We start from the raw sequence: 23,612 nt of genomic DNA on the forward strand, positions 1-23,612 counted from the left end.
GGAGGGTAGGGATTATAGTTGTGCTCGGATTTTGCACATATGCCATGAACGGAGAGGAAGCCAAGTGGTAATGTTGGTTGGGTCTTTCGTACTGGGCCTGGCTTTCTGGATAGTACCAGCAGGCATGCAATGGGATCTGGTTGGGTGTGGACAGACAACTGGGCAGGGTCTGGCTTCTTGGATGCCTATGATACTTATCATATGCAGAGTAATGGGAAAGAAAAGGGATTAATAGTGTAATGGGGTGTTTTGGTGTTGTTTACTTCATGTGATGAGATACCCAGAGAAGTTGGGCTATGAGATAGAAGAGAGACATTTTCTAACTTTGAATTGACATGTAACGTATCTACAAGAGTGTTGTGCGATAAACATGGAAAGTGCCATACACAAAACAAGCACATGTCCCAAAGAACCAAGGCAGCAAAGAAACAAGAGATAGAGACGAACTCAGCACGCGAGAGGTATATTAATTAGCTATTAAAAAAGTGTCCATACTCTTAAACTCCCATTCCCATCCTGCACTCTCCCCTGCAAAGCCGCCCCTTATTCAAGACAGCCCAGACACAAAAGCGCAGTCAGAAACAAGAGACAGAATAAATTCTCCGCTCCTCCACCACCATCACACCACATGCTCATCCGTCATCGTGTACATCCATCATCACACACACACCAACAAACACGAAACCAACAACCACACCAAGACCAAATCCACTCACGCAATCCACCACACCGTAGTGTGTGCACACTCTCCCCTTTTTAGCCCACCTCATCATCCCTCCCACAAACCTCCTTTGCCTTCCCTTGCATGACCCAAAAAAGCCAATAAACAGACGACTGACTTGATGCGGACCGAAAGGGGGGGTATACTTTGGGTATCAAAAAGAGAAATAACAGGAAAAGCTCTGACTGCGCGCGCAACATCATCCAGTGGGAAAACACCAAAGCCAAAAACAAAAACGAGCAAAGCAAGCAGTAAAAAAAAAGACAGGTGATCAAGATCGAGTCCTATCTGAGCAATAGGGCCACAGCAAAGAAAGCGTGCCACGGACCAAGTGATTGTTGACAGCCAGATGGAGTTTCAGTCCTGACGGGTATCTTGACTCTGAAATGCAGATCCGTTTCCGACAAAACCCAAGGGTATAAGGGGGTGTGTTGTGTGTATTAAATATCTCTCAGCGAGGGGGGTTGCGTGTGATGGAATGATTATGCGGTGGTCATTCATGAATGTTCGCTCTATGTTTTCGTGGTTTCGTTTCCATACGTCTTTCACCGACATTGCGATTGCTCGAGGGGAATACGCCTCGTTCTCTAAGCAGTGGCGGTGACGACAGGCGTGGCCTCGGCGGGCTTGGGCTTCTCCTCCTCGGCAGCAACAACGGGGGCAGCAACCTCAGCGGTCTCGGCAGGCTTGACAGCCTCCTCCTCCTTCTTCTCCTCGGCCTTGTCCTCAGCCTTCTCCTCGGCGACAGCCTCAGTGGCGGCAGGGGTCTCCTCCTTCTTCTCCTCGACCTTGTCGGCCTTGCCCTTGCCCTTGATGGTGGCGCGGAACTTGGAGAAGGCAGAAGGGGACTTGACCTTCTCGCCCTCCTCGTCAGAGGAAGCAGACTCCTTCTTCTTGCCGAGGCCGAAGGGGAGAGAGCTCTTGCGCTTGTCGCTCTTAATGGCAGGTCTGGTTTCGCCGTTGGTCTCGGCAGGAGCAGCAGCAACCTCAGTGGTCTCAGTGGGAACGTTGGCAGGGGAAGAGACCTCAGCAGAGAGGGGCTCAGTGGTCTCAACGGCGGGGATCACAGGGGCAGTCTCGGCAACGGCCTCGGTGGCAGCAGGAGTCTCCTTGACGGGAGCCTCAGCAACAGGAGCAGCCTTCTTCTTGCCGAAGGGGAGGCTACCAAAGATGCTGGAGCGCTTGGTAGGGACAGCAGGGCGGGCCTCAGTGACCTCCTCCTTCTTCTCCTCAGCCTTCTCCTCGGGCTTGGCCTCAGTGGCCGCAGCCTCGGTGGTGGCAGGGGCAGCCTCGGTGGTGGTCTCAGCAACGGGGGCAGCCTCGACAGCGGGAGCAACCTCAGCAGCAGGAGCCTCGGTGGCAGCGGGGGCCTCGGTAGCGGCAGGCTCCTCAGCAGTGACAGCGGGAGTCTCAGCAGTAGGCTCGGCGGCCTTCTTCTCCTCCTTCTTGCCGAGGAGGCTGCCGAAGATGGAAGTGCGCTTACGGCTGGCGGAGCGACGCTTGGGCTCCTCCTTCTTGACCTCCTCGTTCTTCTCCTCCTCCTTGACCTCCTCCTTGGGGGTCTCGGCGGCAGCGGCCTCAACAGGAGCCTCGGCAACGGCGGCGGCGGCCTCCTCAGTGGTGGCAGCAGGGGCAACCTCAGCGGCGGGCTCAGCAGCCTTTTCCTCCTTCTTGACGGGGGCAGGCTTGAAGCTCTCAAGGGTCTTCTTGTAGGTCTCAGATTCGGTGACAGTGGCGGCAAGCTCCTTGGCCTCGGCAATCTTGGCCTTCAGCTGGGCAACCCAGTTGTCACGGTCAGCGGCAGTGGGGGCCTTGAAGGTGTGCTTGTGGCCCTTGGAAGAGAAGTGGAACTTGTTGGTGCCATCGACAACGGGCTCAGTAGCCTCAGCCTGTAATTTTCTGTTAGGATTTGAAACATTTTGAATCGGATATTGAACAAACGTACAAGCTGGATAGCGCCGTTGGGAGCAGCCTTGTCACCCTTCTCGCTGTAGAAAAGGAGACCCTTGCCGGTCTCGGCAGCCCACGAGGCAACGTGATGGGCGACATCAGTGGCCTTCTCGGCCTTGAAGCTGGCGATCTCCTTGACATTGACGGGCTCAGAGCCAAACCAGAACAGGGTCTTGGTGTAGAGGAAGTTCCTAATCGAGGATGTTAGTCACTGATGACTCGAGAACTGTCGAGTCTGGCGTGATGCTGAAACGTACTTGGGGAAGTTGGCGCCCTGGCCCTTGTGCTCGAGGTGGCCCTCCTCAACAGGCTTGACCTCCTCCTTCTTGGCCTCCTCGGCCTCGGCAGCGGGAGCCTCAGCGGCGACCTCAGTCTCGGTGGCGGCGGCAGGGGTAGCCTCGACAGCAGGAGCAGTCTCGGAAACCTCAGCAACGGCGGGGGTGGCCTCAGCGGGCTTCGTCTCGACAACGGGCTCGGCGACAGGAGCGGTGGTCGCAGGGACCTCAACGGGCTTTGTTGTGTCGGCCATTTTTGATTGTGTGATGGGTGGTTGCAAAAAGCAGGGTATCTGGGTATCTCAAGAAAAAAGAAAAAATGGGTATCGGGTATCACTGAGAGAGAAGACTTCGCAAGAAATATTAAGCACGCGTGGCCTGCACTGGTCTGGACGAGGCAGAAAAACTCGTCGAGTCGAGGTGTTGGCTGGTGGGTGGAAGGAGAGAAGGAGAGAGAGGAGAATGGAAAGGCGAGCTGTGTGATGGTTCCTGGGGGTACTTATTTCGGAACTGGCAGTCGGTCGTGCTCTGTGAAGGGAAACGGTAGGACTCTTGTGCGATCCGTCCGCTCTTCTCTCACCCCCCAGTCCCCCCCCCCCAATCGCCCCCATCAGGTCCAGTGACTCCAGTCACAGTGAATGGTCCGTTTCCCCTGGCCAGACCCAAAGCGGAAGCAACACTGTGCGACAACCCTTGCCCTCTCGCTGCCCTCGCTCCCTGACCAGCTGCTGGGCAGACAAAGAAAGGCACACCGTCTTATCCAAAACGATGCTCAGTTGCTGGGAGACACGAAATTGCTTCAAACCGTTATTAGACAGGGATCCAGTTTTCCCTTTTTTTCCCTTTGCACACGCGCCTACTGCAGCCACCAAGAGCTCTCAAGGTCCATGGTCCACATTCGCTGCATCTTCACTGGCCAGTGCGCTTCTGGGGTCCTGGTCAGCATGCAGGAGGTACTTTGGCGACAAGTACCGACATGTCGTTTCTGTGCCAGGGAGCCCGCTGCAGGACACCATCGAACCCGCCTGATTTGCATCACGAACCGCCTGAGGGAGTCTCCTGTGCATTGAAGGGGTGACTTGCTGTTGCGGTATCCCTCCCTGAACATATCCCGTTCTTGTCGATCAGGGCCTTGCGTCTGGACACTGGCATCCATTCACGACCTCACCTCGTCAGCCAGCCCCTATTCCCACGTCAACACCCACCGCCTAAACAGAGATTTTCCTCTTGTCCCTCCGCTGTAGGTGGGTATCTCTCAAGAACAGTCAGAGCTGCCAAGTTGCCTCCGTTTTCACTTCAAAAGTCAACGATAGCGGTCCTGTAATTTGACCATCACAAAAGAAGGGTTCGCACGTTGCAAAGCGGGGCGTTTACCGCTTGCCGTCTGCCAGAGCTCCACTCCCGTAAAATTTGGTGCCGACGTTATGAGAACGTAATCAACCATGGCCCCACCCATTCCCACTCACCTTTTCACTAGCCCATGCTCACGCCCCAGATGGCGTTCGCGCTGCTCCACATGACATCTGCCCGTTCGGACGACACCACAACCTCGACGAAACATTTCAGCGACTCCTTAAAAGGGGTCTCACTCCCTCGCTGCAGCTTCCTGGTGTCGGAGTGCCTTGGCGCCTCTTATTGGTGATGACCTCGGAAGCCGCTGATTGTTGTGAAGCAGCAGCTCTGGAATGTGAGAGGTGCAAAGAAACTTTTATGCTCCAGCGTCAGATCATCTTGACAGCCTTGGCCCCACTGCTGCCGCGCATCGCACATGGTCAGGGACCGAAAGGCTGGACACTGGTTTCAAATTCGCGGCATCGATGAACCTGGCACTTTAAACATCTCGACGTTGACCTCGACAGTAAGTGGATGGTATTGCGCCACCAGGCATTCACGCATTGGAAAGATCTACATTTTCTATATAAGACCATTAATACTACGGATTTATATTATAAATGTTTAGTTTTTATATTAAATTAAATAAAATAGTTTACTAGTATTTAAGTCAAAATGTATATATTTTTATAACTTATCGAAGTTTTTGTTAATCTTAGCTTTTACGTTTAATAATATCGATAATAATAATAAATATATTATTACAATTCATGTTAACTTTTTTATTAATTAATTATATTACTTATATTTTTGATATTTTTGCTTTAACTTTAAAAAAGGATAATTGTTATTATTTTTTATTTATAAACTTTTGTAATTTATTAGAGCTAGTTTTATTTACAAAGTTCCGTTTTACAATAATCTGAAATTTATATTTACTTTGTGCAAAAATTATATATATTTTAAAATAACTTTAATATAATTATAGTTTTATATAAAATTTGAATAAAAAATACTTATAATACGTTTTATATAATAGTGATTATTTTAAATAGTTCATTATTTTTTCACATATATTATATACTTCCTAATGTTATTAGATATCTTTGAAAATTATATTGAACAAAAAAATATTACTGGAAAACATTTAGATTTACTTTTAAAAAACTAAAATTAAAATGTTAAAAAATAAAAAAAAAAATATAAACTATAAGTATAAAAAGTTTCTATCAATATAATATTTATATTCCGATTTGGTAATTTCATTAAAGCTATAATTATTAATTATTGATACTTGGTTTGAGAAATAGTAATATTATTAATGTTAGCTGCGAAGTCCTGATAGGCCTATAATATAGAGCCTATACAGGGTTGCTGTAAAAATACAGCAGTGCGCAAACGGAAGCGGGAGGATACGACGGCAGTGCCGAAGGAAGGTAAAGCACTGTAATACAGTAAGGTATAAGGAATAAAATAGCCTTTATTGCCTTTAGCCTTAGCCTATTAGCCTTAGGCCGTAACCTTAAACTTTGTCTCTTAAGGAGAGAAAGAAGAGAACTATTTTATAGGAGAGAGGAGAGGTCTATATATAGGCTTTCGTAGGCCTACTGTGGGTCCTGTAGGCCCCGGAAGCCCCTATACTACTTAGGGTATTTAGTGGGCTTAGGTGGGTCTAGTGTAGACCCACGGAAATCCATAGAACCTTCGGCAGCAAAGGTGCCCTGTAAATCACACTATTGTGGCAACTTACTACGTAAGCTTATAGCCACTTTTAGAAGGTTCTGGCATCTATTGACTGGGCCTTGGGCCACAGTGGCCAAGAGGTTCCCTTACTGCTTACAGCAGTACTGCCCACTATAATATTAATCTGTAGGGCAGTAAGTAGGGCACTTAGTAGTACCCACACGTTAACAATTAATATAAACTTTAATTAATTATTTTAAAGTAAATTTTTTACTAATTTCATTAATAAATAATTAAATGAATCCTTAAATTTACATAGTTTGAAAATCTTTTAACAGAAGCTATTTTTATTAAATAAAGATACTTACAAATATAGTAAAAATTAAGAAAGATCATTTAGCGGCTATATTATATTTCTAGATTATAATTAAACTTATTTTTCTAAATTTTAATCGATAGACTCCGTAATAAAAAATAATATAGATATATATATATATATATATATATATATTTTTGAATTTTTATTATATCTATTTTATCTCTATTAATTTAATATTAAATTTTAATAATTTTAATAAAAAAAAGTAAAGTAGTTAACTTACAAAGTATTAATATTTTTAAAATACTAATAATTCGCTTAATATTAGTTTGAGATGCAGCTACAAGCCTAAGGTCTTTCTAATTAGAGGGGTAAGAAAGTAGAAGTTTCAAAAGATTTGGGAGTTTAGGGGTCATGTATATAAGCGGTCTGCTTCTAACATTTTATCTGAAATAAAACATCGACTTTTATTTTTCTTCGAATTTTATTGCCTTGCACGCGTGCAGGTAATTCTAGCTCTCTAATCAGGTCAATCCGGTGCTTATTATATAGCCTGCGTAGCCTGCGAGCCCATAGTGTCTTTTTTTTTGTCCTGCGTGAAGTGCGGCTTGCGAGCGAGCTACTGTCACGCAGGTGTGTTTATTCAGAGACCTGTTGAGGGTATATTTGTGGTGTTATAGTTATTTCTATATGTTTTCTCACTATCTTAATATTAGTTAATTAATTTTGTTTTAAGATAAATATTTAAATTTTAGGCAAACCATTAGTATATTCAAAGAATTTCTGAATTCAGTTTTCAATATTACTTTTATTAATAGTATGATTAACAAAGTAACAAATTTAATTATAAAGTATAAATTTTTTTTTTAGTTTTTTTTAAGCAATAGCTTACTTTATTAAATATTTTTCAAAGCTAATAAAAGCTTTTAAACACATTTTTATAATATATTTCCTAGACTCTTTTTTTATTGTCAATACGCAATAATATAATAAAAATAAAAATTAAAATTTCAACAATATATAAAAGTCCTATAGAAATCTTGTACTTTTAATAATTTAAATAATATACATAAAGTTGCAATTTTTTTTTAAAAAAAAAATAAACTAGAAAAATAAACAAATAAACTAAGTAGTTAGATTGTTTTATATATATAAAATGTTAATGCTAAAGCGGGATATAGCGTAAGTAGCTAGTAGGGTAATAAGGTGGTAAACCCACTTAACGACTGCAACAATAACAAGCAGCTTCTTCTTCTCTTTATTGTTAGCCATGCATTGTGATGCTCAGTTGGGCCGATATTCCTATCAATATTTTCTCTGTGGTTTTCCGTCCCCTGTCTTCGGCAGCCAAATCGAGCGATGAGGTTCAAGCAATATCCACGCCAACAGCAGGGGTTCACGGGCGGGGGAGAAGCAGCCTCAACATCGGCAAGCCGAAGCCGCTCCAGTGGCGTCTTGTCAGTCGTGGGGTTACCACGGTAGGGCCATCACCGCCTTGACCGCTTTTCTGACATCGCGACGGCGGCTCGATTTCGAGATTTCATCGGCCAGTGAGGTCCTCACACCCTCTGGGCTATCCTCAAGCAACAGGATGGCAAAACTCGAGCTTCATGTCGACGCCATGCCGCCGCCCCCTCCTCGTGGCCTGACTGGCAAGCCCTCTGTCCAACCAGTGTCGTTCTTCAGACTCAGAGAAACCACCGGGCGTTTCCACACATGCAACCACCTCGAAGGGCGCATGATTCTTCATGGTCGCACACAAGCTTGCAGCGTGCAGCTTGCCCGGGTGGGGCCGCGTCTGAACTGAACAGCTTCTTGTGGCCATCAGTGGATCGCGAACTCAAGCCGTGCCACTCCCCTTTTCCAACATCACCCAAAACAGACGGCTACAGGAAATCTGATTCGTCTGTTGAATATGGCGTCTGGCACGACTTGCAAGAAAATAGATTGAGCACAGCCAAATGTGTTGTGGAAAAAAAGGGAAATAGGCGTGCCGTTTGGCGATTTTAATCCCGATGGGCTTCTACTACGGCCGCGAGAATTACGTCAAAGCCTCGCTGGGCGTTGCAAACCGGGCTTCCACAAAAATACGATTTTTTTTTTGGCGAGCGAGACCGCTCGGGCCAGTAAAACTAGAAATAATTGGATTCCGTCAATTCAAGTATTTTATCGATTTTAACACACGTATTATCCGCGCATAAGAATTAATATAAACAAAAGAATCGCGGTAAATAGGGCTATATATCTATGTAGATTATGTTTATACGTTGAAGGTTGCCGGTAATTTATTTACAAATGTAAAAATACAGTTTCTTTAATAACTGGCGCACGAGAATCGAAGGTGTGTGAGGCTGCCAAAAAAAATAGCGTATTTTTGTGGAAGTCCGGTTTGCAACGCACAGCGGAGCTTTATTTTTCACAAGGACACTACGGCTACTGCTACACTACTTTTTGTGCTGGTGGTGACTCAGTACTAGCCACAATTATTGGTGCTTGATACCTGGGTGACAGCAGCTGCTGCGAGTCCTGGGATTCGGTGACCCGGCATCTGCTTCCGGCATTGTTGACCTAGACAGACTCGAACATAGCCGGCCGCAACTCGATCTCAACAAAGCACTTCGGGCTCATCTTCACCGACCCTTTGAATCCTGTCCTTATCGGTTCCGATAGCTCACACGCCGACGAGAAACATCCCCACTGTTTGATGACGAAGAGAGCAAGTGTCTCAAAATCCGTCCTCAGGATGGCCAGCGGGTCCCTACATGCATCTCACCATCCGTACCCAGTCCTCCCGCCCTGCACAATCTCACACTATGTACAAGCGCACTTAAGCTAGTGGTTGGTGATGTTGGTAGCCATCGCCATCAACCCACAACCGCTTCCTGCCAGCCTTCGGTTCGGAAACCAGGCCAGCTTCAATCTCCAGAATTTCCCTCGGTTGCCCCAACGCAACACAACCAGACATATAGTGTAAATCGTGCTGATAAGAGCGTATAGGTTATGATTTTATGTTTCAATGCCGGAAGCTCGCTAGGCTGGATAGGGTAAAGAACCACAAAAAGAAGCAGATCTTCAGCGTTGGGGCGCGGGGCATGTAACGCGGACCGGAACAGTCAACAAAAGTAACAAACAGTCATGATCGGATCAGAACTAGACGGTCGAGGATTCTGACGGCCAGATCTTGTGATACACCCACTTCAGACACCACCCACATAAGGTAGTGTAGAAATATGCCCCTCCTCATCCGTCCTTCCACCCCTCCAATCATCCATCTTGCGCATGAGGTGACTTTGGCGGCGGGGTGTATGTGCTGCTGCTTTTTAGGAAATCGTGATTTCCGTTCTGAGATTGTGACATGAGGTGACTGACGTTTGATTCTCGTCTTCATTTTCTGACCGGCAAAATATTGGGGATCGAGGTCTGCACCGTGATTTTTATACCGTGCAAATGGTGACTTACACGGTCATTGTGTCCCCCAACTTACTGGATCTCTCGAATCATGCTCCCGCTCAACAACAGCTACTATTTCTTCTGATACATCGATTGCCACCAACAACAAGAGAACAAGAGATACAACCTGTGGGATCTCATATTTTGCTCATCCCATCTCATCCCCATCCCAAGCCAACAACTTCGGAGACAGCTGACCTCTCAGTTTTCGTCTGTCATGCCGCATCAACGCTCATGCAGGCTTGTTGCACAGTTTTCCTGCACCTAGGAGGAGAGACAAGCGAGTACCTGCAGTCTCAGTTCAGTTCATGTGTATTCTTCCATTTTCTTTCGTTATCCGGCCCACGATTGATTCGACCCTTGCCCCGCACACATGACTTTGATGTCGAAGGTCTCACCATTAGATCAGCAACTGTCGATCTCAAGTCTAGGTTGCCATCGGCCCAGAAGTGATACATGATTTGTCTTGTCCAATGGATGGAAATATCGCTCAGTTATTTCCCGTGTGAGGGTGGGACAAGTGGTTACGTTTTTTATCGGCCATGGGCAGCACGCGACCTGAAATCAGAATGCTGGGTGTCTTGAATTGAAGCTAATTCGAGTAGCAGGAAACGTTCAAGGCGCCAGTAATACAGGAGAGGGGGGAGACGGGCTGTCGTTGTCTTCTCCTTGGTTGGCATGAAGCGGGGTTCCATATTCACGAGCTTGCCAAAGATTGGGGTTGTGATTTTGCTTTTTCGCCGCGAAGCCAGACCTTCTTAACGTTCTTGACGGCCATCACCCTCACAACTCGTTTTAGTATTCACGAGCTCTTGTTTCCACATCACCTTCTCCTGCCCTTACTTGGTCATTTACTTCACCGCAAAGTTGCTTCACGGCTGAGCAAAAGCACACCCACAAAAAGGGAGCCCCAAGTTCTCACGTTTCCCACTAAGAGCTAGTGGTGTGTGTGGGACAGCAGAGCAAGTCTTACCAATGGGGTAGCAGCCCGTTATCGGCCTTTTTTTCTTTGGTTTGGCCCTCCCAAACAGAAATCTGCTCATTCCTTGTGATCTGTCTATCGCTTGGTTGTTCGGTTGAGGGGGGGGGTGTGCGATTGACAATTTGTTTGTTGCTAGCCAGTGCTTTGGTTGCTATCGGACACTACCCGATCCCCACTATAGTTTGCTCTGCGGCTAATATAGAGATAGTTTGCTTTTTGACTACCTCCTTTATAGTTTTTTGATGGCTAGGTGCATGGAAAGTTGCCTGCTGTGGTTGCTCCAGGGACGTCTGTGTCAACAGGCGCCCCTGAGCACGAGCACGGACCATATCTATAAGTAAAGTATATCAGGGGCATTGATCCTAGCATACTACCTTTAGAGAATGTTGTTTTGATGTGCTTTGCGGTTGAACTTATTGTATGGTAAGTACTGCACAATGCCGTTGTTTGTTTCTCTGCATTGGTGCCTAGCTATAAAACGTAGTTCTCACGAAGTAAACGATTGCCTGCTGCTCTGAGAGAGTTGACAGCCAAACGCAGTTCGCAAGGAAGAACGCTTGGTTGATGATAGTTGAGCAGTTCATGGACTTGAGGCCTGCCTTCTCAGTGTCATGGACAGTAGCTATATATACTTCATTGCCATACCTTTTTCCAGTTCGTACAGATATTCTTTTCAATCTTGCTATGCGCATCATGCCATTTCCTTCCTTTCACTAAGGGGCATTCCGTTAGTGAGAGTGTGCCGTAGTCTGAACCCATCCGGCGAGTCCGAACCGGCCCGGCAGGTAACGATCCTGGCCCTGCTTATAACTCCTCGGGTTCGGCCCTCCGGAAATGTGGCGGCCGGTCCCGGACCCTGGGTCATCTGCGAGATAAGGGTAGAGTTTGAAAGCGGTTGGGCCCATATTAACCTAGATCTCTGAGACTGATGACGGTGCCGGAAAGAAAAGTCCGCGCAGAGTTTGTTATCAGGTTGTTGGGAGCATCGAAGAGTGGGGAACCAACGTAGGAGCAGAGATAGATTTGATGGCCTCAGGTTGCTCGACATCGAAGTGAATAGAGGAGTCCCTATCTCTGCAATGTATTCACCCGATGTTTTATTTACCAGGCAACCTATCTCTGCCCTTCTACAGAGCTGGATTCACACGTAATCTGATAATTTGGGATTTTTACGTTGCTCTCGTAGCCCCTAGTGGCCCCTGACTCCTTTGTCCGAACTCCTGGGAGCACATCTCAACGATTCTAACTGGGTCTATCTGGTTATCTTCAAGGTGAATTATCTAGATATCTCTCCCAGCCACCTTGATAAGGTGCGTGTGAGCGTCAAGATACCTGTTTCTTTGTTTATTCACTGCGGAAGGGCCCAGGTGATCTCGACGCAGTGGGTCTGGCCCAGCCGTCTTCTCTCCTCGAGAGGTTATAAAGTCTTGCCCTCCCTACCTCTCAACGCCTATCTTTTTTCTCCAGCTCACAACCACAGCAAAGACCATTGCTTGATCTACATCAAGCAACCAGTCAAAAATCTTTGCACCAACCACTCTCCGGTAAGTTCCTACCTTGTACCCCTCTCCTGATGTTACCCAATACCCCGTATTCGCACGACATATTCCTCCTCCCATTCTTTCCCAACTATTCTCCTTCTCTACATCTTCCTCTTCACTTCCATAATCACAAGCTGTCTTCTCCCACTTCATACTCCTCAAAAATTCCGCCCTCTCTCCTCCGCTCACTCCAAAATTTCACTCATTCACATCACTCCTTACCCCTACCTGGCACTGTTGTATCATCCTCACCTACTTCCTTCCCCCAGATCTTTCCTTCAAACCTACCGTTTTTCCTGCCTATTCCCACCATCCTTGCCACTATCACCTCTACCAGTCAGCCACAACCACCCTCTGCTCCTTCCTACCATCGGTTTGCCTTTGTGGGTACCGTGGCGGTGGCTTGATCAAGTTTTTCCTTATCTCTTCTATCTGGAAGCCTTTGCTACACTTCACTTATCCCCCCTCTACCCATCTTGCTCTTTTGTCTACGCTCATTTTAAATTTTTCGCCTCTCCCTGTTTCTTTGGCACCTCTCATTCTCCCTGCCGAGATTTTTGGGTTCACTTACCATCCATCACTTCACTTTTATCCACGCCCTCCTCAGTTCGGGACAGTAAAAGCTCATCATTTTCAACAACAGCCGCAAAACTCTTCGCTCTAGACATCGCCGAGTCATCACCAAGTCGATACCATGGCGAAATCGAAGAACAGCAGACAGAAGGGCCGAAAGAATGCCACTCAAAAGGGTGAATCCAGTGCCCAGGCCGCCAGACGCACTACCCAACTGGAGCTTCCAGAGGGTTACCAGAAACTTAGCCCCAACAACGGTGGCTCCAGCAGCTCTGGCCATCCCAGAGGCAATGGGAAGCTCAGCAATGAGTCTAAGAAAGCCCAGGATTCTGCCAGTTCTGCTGGAAAGCTGTCTCCCTCATACCCCAAGCCGTGGGAGATGTCAAAGCTTTATGTAATTCTCAATTCTGATCCTTTGCCGGCACCCATGCTAACAGTTTCACAGGGTGCTCCCATTGACAAGCCTGGAACTCTGAACTTCAACTACGATCGTCCCTGGGTTTCTCTCGAGGGCAAGTATGTGAAGTATGAGCTCGCTACCGCTCTTGAGAAGGGTCGCCGTGAGATATTGCCTGCTGTGTTCCCTGACTACATGCCGGAGCAGAAGCAGGAAGTTCGGAACCAGTACGAGAGAAGTGGCTTGTTGGGGTTGTTTGAGGCTCGTGACAGCTGCAACAAGAATGCCCCGAAAGTTCCTGGGTTTTTGGGTGGCGTAAGTTTTGTCCTAGTTTCCCTGTTCAAAAATTGCTGAACTGACACTGTTGTAAAGATCAACCCTGACATGATTTCGGTTGAAGACACTACGCAAGTGGGCGCCAACGATGCGAACCCACTAATTGGATTCCTCACCCAGATTGATCTCGCCAGAGAGATCGTCAATCTCTTGCATCCGAGTGTGCGCAATATCACGGCATTGGCCTTCACATGCAAACAGGCCGGCCAATACGTCGACCGAATCATGGTTAGTGCCTTACCTCTAACATCTTCAACCTATATTCAGTGTTAACTTTATGTCAGGAACGCTGGGACTACACCACCGGGGAGAATTTCGCTGATGTTTATCTCCCTAAATTCGGCAACGATGGAGGAGAAATCAAGAGAGCTGGTGTACGGAGCGACATTTTGGTCATCACACCAACCTCCCCCAAGCCCCCGAGTCGCACGCCATATCTCGATGATTTCGGAAGGACTCTTCATATTAGTAAGGATATATCAATGTTTCCTCAGCTAAATTCATGCTAACTTATTCTTCTAGTCAAGGTCATGGTTAGCATTCCGCAGAGTTTCCGACACGTTGTCCTTGACCGGCTACCCTTTTTAGACGTCAACATGGTGGGTCTGGTTATCAGTTCCATGCCCAATCTTGAGAGCTTGGCCATCTCGCGTTGCGACCTTCTCGACGTCGCCAAACTCCCTGCATTGATCAAGATCATCAAGGAGCATCCGAGAACGCCCCGCAACAAAGGCAAGGCCAAAGCCTTACGCACCAGTAACGCTGTAGAGGGCGAGAATGTTGGGGAGAACGGCGGCCAGAACAGTAACGGTAACAGCAGTGCGGATGACAGCAGCTCAACGGAGGACGAAGACCAGACGAGCAGCAACGACACATCCCTGTTGACTGAGCCCGACACCGGCTTGATCTCTACGGGTACAGCAGCAACCTCGGTGGGTGATGAAGACCAGACGGGCATCGACGTCACAGCAGCGACCACGGATGCTGAGGGTAACGCTCCAATCCACTATATACGATTGGATTTCAGCCCTTTCTTCTTCCGCGGCCCCAACACTTGCGAACGACTTGGATCTTTTGGTGTTACGTACAACGAGCCCACATTCCACACCCCAAAGGCCGTGGTAGCTCTTATGATGCAGTGTTGGGACGACGCGGATACTATCGGGATGGACTTGATGAGCGATAGCTCTTCTTTCTTCAGCTTCGTCCGCCGTCTTCCCGGCTGGAACTGCTTATGGTCCTTGAAAGCGCGGGATGCTATGCTGTCGTTTAAGCGGGAGACCAGTGATATCGTGCTCCCAGAAGACTTCCAGCGCACAGTCGAGCGCACAGCTCGCTCTGAGATTATCGCAGAGAATCACGGCAGTTCTAGGGTTTCCCAGCCAGCCTTCCTTGATCAAGTCATAGCCCGTGTCGTAAAGCTCCGAAAGGGGAAGCACGACGAAATCAAGAAGGAAGCCCAGAACCGCTTTTACGATGATCTGATGGCAGCTACCAGTGGCGACGACTTCAGGCCGTCGGATTACCCTCTCCCGAACAGTATAGCGTTCTATCTCGGTAACGCTGAAAACCACAACGCCTTCGGGTACTGGCGTCGGCAGTATTTATGTCAAGGCTGCAAAAAACTCCTGCCCCGCGTCCTGTTTGCAATCGAACTCGATGATTGTTGGGGCTGCAAGATGGTCGCCTTCGTCAGGGACATGGAGAGCAGCGACCTTCGCCGCTGGAAGCAAAGCGCTATTGGGTATTACCTCAAGGGTCTGGACATAAAGAAGGGGTCACTGACTGATGTCATTGACCCGGCCCGAGGTCGACACTTGACGGCAGCTCTCGGGGCGGCCAAGATAGCCGATTCTATCTGGCTGAAGTTTATGAACTTCTCCCCGACCGATCTGATGGTGTACCCCCCCGAGCCACCCAACCTACACAGGAACACCGCCGCTTACTCACGTTATCGGTGGAAACATAATTGGCCAGAACAGGCGTTTGATTACCGGGAGGGTGGTCCTCAACATGAGGATCCCTTCAAGCACCCAAACTCCGCCTGGGAAGACACCGAGCTCTGCGGCGGTGAGCCTCCCGAAAGCTTTAACACCAATTTCCGGTGGTCAGAGGAAGCCAGTACGACTCTCTTTGAGGAGTATATCCGTCGAAACGGACTCGCGAAGCAGATCACCGATCCCGAGGCCCAGAAGAGGATCGCCGCTGCAAAGGAGTGGGAGAAGATTCGGCGTCTCCCCGGGCCAAAGGATTATTCAAAGAACGGAATGTGGCACCTTGGACGGGACCTCAGGCGCTACTACCAGAACCAGGGTGACAAGTCGATTCATGCCTTGATTCACGGAAGGGTCGAGAAGTGCATTTGGTCCTTCAACACGCCTATGCTGCGTCCCTTTGACCTTGACCACCCGATTCCAGACAAGCGGGTTGACTACGAAGCCTGGGAGGAGCTCAAGGAGCGTGAGATTTGGGAGTTGGTTCCTGCTGGCCACTCTAGGCGGTGGTTGTGAGCAGTCTGACTCCAGGTCGTCCACGAGGAAGGGAGGAGGAAGGGAGCTGTTCGATAAGTGTGGCTCTTTCTTTAACGGATCAGAAAACAGCAAAAAAAAAGGTGAGAAGCAGAAAAAGAACAAAAAAAAAAGAAATATGGGGGTAATTTCTTGGTCAACTTTTTTCACCGTCCGAGGGCATCATCGGGGTCATCTGGAAGGTTTTACAGCATATTTAGCATTTTTCCTGGTGTGCATAAGGGGGTTTATACCCGGACAGTAAAAGGGCATGGACTCGATATTTCAGAGTTAGGGGGGGAGTCATCAGACATCAGCACACATTTGAGATTTCGAGCGAGGAGTTAGCAGGTTTATGGCGGTGGTTTGGGGCATGGCGTTAACAGATACAAGGAAAACGGCATGATTGATGATGAACGGCAGGGAATTATGAGGATCATGAGGATAATGAGGACTGGGGGGGAGCTGGATCCCAGGGAGAGAGCCAAGAAAAAGCCTGGGTTTGTTTTTTTACCTTGTTGTGTGATTCCTGAGTGAAACCTGTGTGCATGCAACTCAAAGTGATTGACGCCTTGCATTGAACTCACAGATTCGTGATGATACTGCAATAGGTATGTTGCGGGAAGGGGGTAATATTTGCACATGGAGATGAAAAGAACCTCAAAGTGCAACCCTGACCAAGTTCCACAACATCCTGCTTGACGTAATGACTCAATCAGCGACACCACTCGCTCGTTATTCCAGGCGTATCTACCATGTAAAATATCACCCCTTTGGTTCAGTATTTTACTGCCTTCAACAAATTCAGCTAGCTGGTCAAGTATTCACGGGATAAATCATAGATACTCACCCCTTAACAGACACCCCCACGTCACGGATGAACATAGACAAAGCTCTAGACAGCAGTTAAGCATCCTCCCTGCCTGAATACACCCCTTGTATAATTTCCAACACCGCTACTCATAAAGCCACAGCGCTATTCCCTACAGAAAACAAAATAAACTTCCCGGTCCAAGCAATATCTCTCAACCCCCCGCCTTTAGGGCTTCTTCCCTCTCTCGAACTTCTTCCCTATCTTAATGGTCTTCTTCAAGCGACATTTGTATCCCTAACTGCTCATCATCTTCGGGCGAACCCTCGCTCTCAGATCCATCCAATTCTCCAGGCGGCGGACTTTTGTCACCACCTTTCTCACTCGATACCTCCTCATCTCCATCCGAATCAGACGCCTTAAAAAATTGCCAGGTCTCCTTTGCCTGAGGTAGAGCATCCTTTCCAACCTCCACCTCAACCTGCAACTTATTTCCCTCCATGATGTTGGTCACAAAGTCAAGAAGTTCCAAATCCGTGTTTCTTCGACTCATCATTGAAATGCAAAGGGGTAGCGCTTCTGTAGCGCGACTGATAGCGGAAGAGAAGGATATTCTCCCCACTGGCAGAATCACCTGAGGGCGTTCCAGAATGGCAGCCAGGGTGTCGTCCCAATTTGTCATACGGTGAGCTGTCGGAGCGTAGCTGCTGGGAGAATAGACCCGTGACCTTGGACGTTGGCCTGCCACCGTTGGCAGCAGTACAATCGGCTCTTGAAGAGACTCCATCGATTTATCAAACCACTCTGCAAAGTCTCTCATCCGAGCATAGCAATTTTCCCGGTCCTCGTTCGAAAGATTATCCACTTCCCGCCTAGACGCGTTCCCAAGAGTTAGCTACGGTCTGAGATGCAATCGGACATGAATAGATTCATGAATAAACTTGACAAGGATATTAGAAAATTATCGCGAGCCTCTTACCAGACGGATTCAACTGCATCATCCCAATAAAGCCTAAATAGATCTCTCGTCTCGGCGGATGGATTCTTATAAACATAGTCATCCATAGACTCGTAGTATCTCTGGCCAAAATCATGACAGTAGGCCTTCCATGCGCAGTCTTCCATGTAGGTATGAAGCGGATCCTGAGACGGGGCCTTTGGTGGTGATCGCGTCGCCCAACTTGTTTCCATGTCAAATTCCTCTGTTGGTATGTCGACAAGATTCGCTAAGTGGAGAGATAGTTCAAGATTTGGTTTCGAAAACCTGTGGCCCAGGTAAACGATGTTTGTTGGCGGTGTGGAGGAGTTCTTGTGTGTTAACGCGGTTTCGATTCTACTGATGGATGCTTCTGCAGCTTGTTGGACCGATTTCAGAGATCGTGACATGAAGGCAATGGCGCTCAGTCGCATGGAGGGCATATCCGTTTCAGCGAGAAGTACACCGGAAGTGCTAAGACGAAGGGCGAAAAGCCCATACCATTCAGCTGTTTCCATGAAGCCACCAAGGGTGTCGATTCCAACCGCGCAATCAATCCACTTGTAGCCAGCCAGCGCCGAGCCAGCACCGGGCGAGCTTCCCAATGCCTCTTGATAGCCGTCTGCACGGGGATTCTTTGGGCTAGAAACGTCGACCCAGGCCGAGTGTAAAATGCCAAACTGCGATACTTTGGTTTTGCCGACCATTATGGCTCCCAACCCGATCAAATGTCTGATGAGGTGGCACGTTTTTGAAGAGGGGGGGTAGAAGGACGTCCATGATTCACTTGATAACGTAGTCTTTACTCCCTCCACTGGAAAAAAATCGTCGACAACAAATCGCATACCGGCCAGGGGCTTCTCGGGCGAAGGATCGGAGTAGTATAGTCGGCTGGGCACGGCTATGGCTTTGTGAAGTCCATCTTGAGACAAAGCAGTGACAGGACTAAATGCACTAGTTGAACACCTCATGTCAGCCAAATGCTCTTGCCATATCGACAGATGGACCTAGGAAACTAGGGGAACTAGATACCTATTCTCAGCTTGGTGAAGACTTTTTGGAAAGACACCAAAGTTGAAGGCACGGAGGCTATCAGGATAGAGCCTCCAGGCTTGATGGAGCCCTTCGTTGTATAAGAAGTAGGGCCCCGGTCTCACCGGATGTTCCGAGTCCTCAAGGATCAAGCCGTGCACCACATGTAGTGGGAACTTGTTGTCCGCGTCAGCTTTGGCGTCAACTGTTGGGTCCTGGTGGTCAATGGTGACAATCCTGTGACCGAATCCGGTCGTGTAGACATCATCAGCCACGACAAATCTCTCGAGAGTTGAGATACATGACTCGTCGTGGTATTGTTCGAGAGTCAAGCCAGTTACAGGTATGATGTCTCGTAGCTTCGATGCGTTTCCGACACGTCCCAGTCTTTGTGGATGAACAAAGTACTGAACATTGTCGACGGTGGTGAAGATCTGCCGCTCGAGGTGTCGGTCCAATGGCGGAGACTGCTTCCTGTCCGGGGCGGCCATGATCAGATCTCCGAGACGTGGATAAGGATGGCGGTGGCTTGTTATACTAATTGCTGTTGACAATGGTGGACTCTACAGGTGCCTGTAGAGATGAACACGATAATAGCATAAGATGAGTTCGGGTGGTGGTTGTCTGGTTGAAACGGGAGTTCAAGCGTCAGCGTGGTCGACGTCCAATCTCAGCAGGCAGCCCGCCTTCCATCTTTTGGGTTGCTCAAGGGGTGGCGGCACCTTCCACATTATTCCCGCTCAACCAGGCGCGAGGATCCCTCTTTCCACTTTTCTCCTGCAATTTTTCGTGACCAGAGTTGCAACAAGCTTTTCCTACTTGTGTCTTGGACAGACATGATGTTGTGGGAAGCCGCCGGCCTTGCTCCCGGATGACAAGCCATCTTTGCCTTGAACAAGGAGAACCTCCGAACCTCTCGATACAGGGTTAGGGAAGTTCCCCATCACCTACATCATCTTCCGTCTTTCCTTTTCGGTCCCTGTGACAACAATAAACTCCGAACTCTGGGCCGTAGCTCATGGTTACCACAAGATGGATCGGACTTAAGCTTAATTGTACCTACATCTCCCGCGAGATCGGTTGGCTTGTGTCTACAAGGGACATACTCGGCGCTCGTCATTCTAGATGGGGTTTATCAATGGTATCTCCAGAGCTGGGCCTACTACTGGCCAGAGCCATGTCAATCCACCAAAGAAGAGATGACATCTTTGGGGGTAGTTCCAATCGTACCTCTAGGACCCTTCAGTATGGGATCTTACATCCAGACAGCCACCTATTGGTCCCCGCATCGTGGCCTCGAATGTAACCGACGTCACGAAAATGAAACTCTCCGGCTTGAGTTCGGGAACTTCTGCATTTCCAGCCATACATACAGACGCCACCTGCCAGCCTCGCCTGTCACTACACCGAACACCATCCTTCCACAGCACAATCCAGCACATGGACGCTTCCCGTGTTGTGTCTCATGCCCCGGAATATGCCCCCAAAAGATCAACCAACTGGCCTCTCTATTGTCACATATTTCATTTCGATCCCGCCTCTCGCCAACATAGTTAACTCCGGTCCACGATGTCCATCAGAGGATCGGCTGCAACACAACATGTGGCACAGTGTACAGACAAAAAGAAACAAATATTGAAACCCAAGAACATGTGGGTCGCTGACTGAACAGATCTTGGATCAAACATGCAGCAGCAACAACAATAGCCAAAGGTCCCCTACTCTGATTACCCCTGACTTGCATCGCCAAGGCTCGGACTACATACAGCCCTTACAAATACGACCTGCTAACACCGAGACATGTGAGGGGGATACTGAACAGTGAAGACGCAGTAAACAAGTTTTCCGGTGCGTCCGGATATATTCGGCGGTTGCAATGCACGCAAAGGAAAAGAAAAGAATACCACGATAACAAACCAGGGCCCACGTGTTGGCTAACATACCTACGGACAGAGTCTTGGGTTTGGAGCTGCAGGATATGTACAAAAATGTCATATTAAATACGTTTACTTATATCTACACTATGTACTGTGTATCAATGCCCAAAATACATACCGTTCGAACTCCATGCTATCCATACGTGTCCCTTGTTGCCTGGCGTACCTGCCCATGCCCCTTGTCCTGTTAGGCATTCCTTGTTATAACTCCATGACTTGATCCTAACCTCCCATACTAGAAATGACAATAACCCGCTAAAAGCTCAACAAATACAAACGAATGGGGGTATCTCCTCCATCTCGCAGTCCAAAGTATCAACCGCGTGGGTATCATCACTCCTCCTCAACCTTTCGAAAACCGCCCCTTGCTGGAGAAATACCTTGCTGGAAAGATACCTTGCTCGACAGATCTCTGGAGCCACTGGCGGCATCACCAAACTGACTGTGTATCGCGCACCAGAGTCCCAGTTCGGATCACCACCCAGAAATCACCTCCCTCTCCTCAACCTCTCCACCACCGTCCCATTTCCCCGTAACCCATCCAACTCAAAATTCTTATACCAACACCCACACTCCCCCTCCGCCCCATCAATCCCCCCAGCAGTCCCATTATCATTCCCCCCAAATAACCCCCTCAAATCAACCCCCCTCCCATCCCTATAACAATCCGGCACCACACCCCCTTCCCCATCCTCACCACCTCGTTGCACTTCCCCAACCTCCACCAAAAAAGGCCAAACCCTCTCCTCCCCTTCCTTCCCCGCCCTCCCCGTAATCTCCGTCAGAATAACCCCCCCCAAATCCTCCGGCCAAGACGCCCTCTGCCGGGTGTATATCGCCGCTGACAAAACAGTAGTGTTAAACCAGCATTGTATCCTCTCCTCTCCTCTCCCTTCTGTTCCATTGGTAGGAATCGACAAAGTGACTGGCTTGGGGTAGATAAGTGAAAAGACAAAACGTTCGTTGTATTGGTTAATATCGAGGTGTGTCAGTGTCAGGTTTTGGAATTGCGGACCGGTGGTGTGGGATGGGGTGGAGGAGATGGTATAGCCTGATCTCGGGGAGGGGGTTATCGTCCAGTGGAATATCGCTGTTGATAATAACCGTGGTTGCGGTTGTTGTTCTGGGGAGGTGTAGCACTGCCAGGCGGTGGCCAGAGACGGAAAGGTGAGGCAAGCGGTGGAGGTATTAGTTAGAAGAGCAGTAGTGAAGGTGTAAGACCCCGAGGGGAAGAGGTTCGTTGGGGAGGGGGAGTCGGACTGGGAGGTTTGGTTTCTATATAGAACAAGATATATTAGTTATAAAATGGCAAGCAGAAGAATAAGACCGAGAAGAAGAAAAAAAAGACGAACCGTTTTCGCAACCCGATGGTCAAACCAACCGATAACCCGACTATCACCCCTACGACCAGCAAAACCCCAAACATCTTCCTATACCACCCCTTCCTCGCCACCGGTCCCTGATCCCTCCCCCCCCCTCCCACCACCTCCCGCTGCGCAACCTCCATCTTTGCCGTCCCCGACGCCGGCCTATCCACCCCTCCCGAAACTGTCCCAAAAGGCGGCGGCGTCCTCGACCGATGACTACCGTGCACACTGCTCCCCTGCGAATTCGACCTCGAGACCGGTGGTCGTCGCGGCGACTTGGGCGGCACCCCCGGAGGCGGCGTGGTAGAGTGCACCACATCCTCGATAATCATCGGCAACGGCTGCGATAGCCGCGACGAGGACCGACTCCCGGGCGCCATTATAAATGGTGAACACTCCTCGACAGACGCGCCCGGGAGAGAGTCAAGGTGTGAGGGTGGGGGGGAGGGAATGACGTTGTTGCGTGATGGAAGCAAAATAATGGTACTATTCCAGCACGATCAAATCCACCATCATCTAACCTCATCAGAAAAACAAAACCTCAATTCCAGCGAAAATAACACAAATGAATGAGGAAGGAGAAAAGAGTTGAAAAAAACCTCGGCATCAAACAAAATCAATAATACCACCACAAGCACCACCACCACAAGCACCACCGCCACTTACCTCTCTCACCACTGCGACCGTGATATCCCGCCGCTGCTCTCCCGCGCCTAGACGAGCAGAGGCAGATCATCCTTGTCCACAATTTCTCTTTGGTTTAGATAGTATCCTCATCCTTGTTCGCGCCGTAGCATTTCTCCTCCTCTTCCTCCTCCTAGGGTGATCATTCTGGGCATGGGGCATGGGGGGGTTTTGTACATACATACGAAAGCGAAAATGCATGCAACCACCCACACCCCCTCTTTGCAGAGCTGAAGTATCCAAACTGTCTAGACCCTTTGCCTCCCTCACCGAGGGATAAGGTCCCAGACCCGAGACATCAACCAGAGAGCATAATGATCCACAGGACTCTGGATCACGTTTCGGTTTCGGCGGATAATCCTCTGACCGACAAGACACACCATTGGGACGTTATCGCGGCGCCACGCAGGCATAGCGCCAAACCACCTTCACCGTTAGCCCAAGAGAGGATAGGCGCTCTCTTGACACAACTGTAAAAAAACGAAATTGCGATCTTCCCCGCAAATGCACAGTGCCGAGAAGAAGCTTGGTCACTGCTGTAGCCATGAGGCGTAGAATTTCAACTCCCAAGATAAGCATCTTGACATCTTGATTGATAAGTACACATCCTCAACGCCCTAAGCTGAAGGTACTCCGTATCTCTGCATATACAGCTAAAGTCAAGTGGTATCCGCAAACAACAGGCTGAACAGCAAAAAAATACACATGAAAAGAACCATCATTTATCTTCATCGATGAA

At 48.6% G+C, this 23,612-nt stretch overlaps 4 protein-coding genes across 4 annotated transcripts; 1 reads left to right on the forward strand and 3 right to left on the reverse strand.

The window, feature by feature from the left end:
• Window positions 1–442: 442 nt before the first annotated feature.
• QC763_102010 (uncharacterized protein) lies at window positions 443–4,345 on the reverse strand. The gene is made up of 3 exons (XM_062906754.1): window positions 2,929–4,345; window positions 2,667–2,862; window positions 443–2,610 (listed from the first exon to the last, which is right to left on the reverse strand). The coding sequence occupies exons 1-3, from the start codon at window positions 3,198–3,200 to the stop codon at window positions 1,309–1,311; spliced, it is 1,770 nt and encodes a 589-aa protein (XP_062769635.1). The 5' UTR covers window positions 3,201–4,345; the 3' UTR covers window positions 443–1,308.
• A 7,934-nt stretch (window positions 4,346–12,279) lies between these two features.
• Window positions 12,280–16,365, forward strand: QC763_102020 (uncharacterized protein). The gene is made up of 3 exons (XM_062906755.1): window positions 12,280–13,825; window positions 13,871–14,027; window positions 14,087–16,365. The coding sequence occupies exons 1-3, from the start codon at window positions 13,608–13,610 to the stop codon at window positions 16,067–16,069; spliced, it is 2,358 nt and encodes a 785-aa protein (XP_062769636.1). The 5' UTR covers window positions 12,280–13,607; the 3' UTR covers window positions 16,070–16,365.
• Window positions 16,366–16,628: 263 nt separating this feature from the next.
• On the reverse strand, window positions 16,629–20,079 carry QC763_0002620 (uncharacterized protein). The gene is made up of 4 exons (XM_062905068.1): window positions 18,886–20,079; window positions 17,857–18,798; window positions 16,917–17,749; window positions 16,629–16,859 (listed from the first exon to the last, which is right to left on the reverse strand). Exons 1-3 carry the CDS (start codon window positions 19,374–19,376, stop codon window positions 17,143–17,145), a joined length of 2,040 nt encoding a protein of 679 aa, XP_062769637.1. The 5' UTR covers window positions 19,377–20,079; the 3' UTR covers window positions 16,629–16,859; window positions 16,917–17,142.
• An 810-nt stretch (window positions 20,080–20,889) lies between these two features.
• On the reverse strand, window positions 20,890–22,569 carry QC763_102045 (uncharacterized protein; the record flags this gene model as incomplete). The annotated part of the gene is made up of 2 exons (XM_062906756.1): window positions 20,890–22,097; window positions 22,175–22,569. The coding sequence occupies 2 exons, from the start codon at window positions 22,567–22,569 to the stop codon at window positions 21,311–21,313; spliced, it is 1,182 nt and encodes a 393-aa protein (XP_062769638.1). The 3' UTR covers window positions 20,890–21,310.
• Window positions 22,570–23,612: the final 1,043 nt, after the last annotated feature.

Source organism: Podospora pseudopauciseta, chromosome 1 (genome assembly GCF_035222475.1).
Source record: "Podospora pseudopauciseta strain CBS 411.78 chromosome 1, whole genome shotgun sequence".
NCBI classification, from domain to species: domain Eukaryota; kingdom Fungi; phylum Ascomycota; class Sordariomycetes; order Sordariales; family Podosporaceae; genus Podospora; species Podospora pseudopauciseta.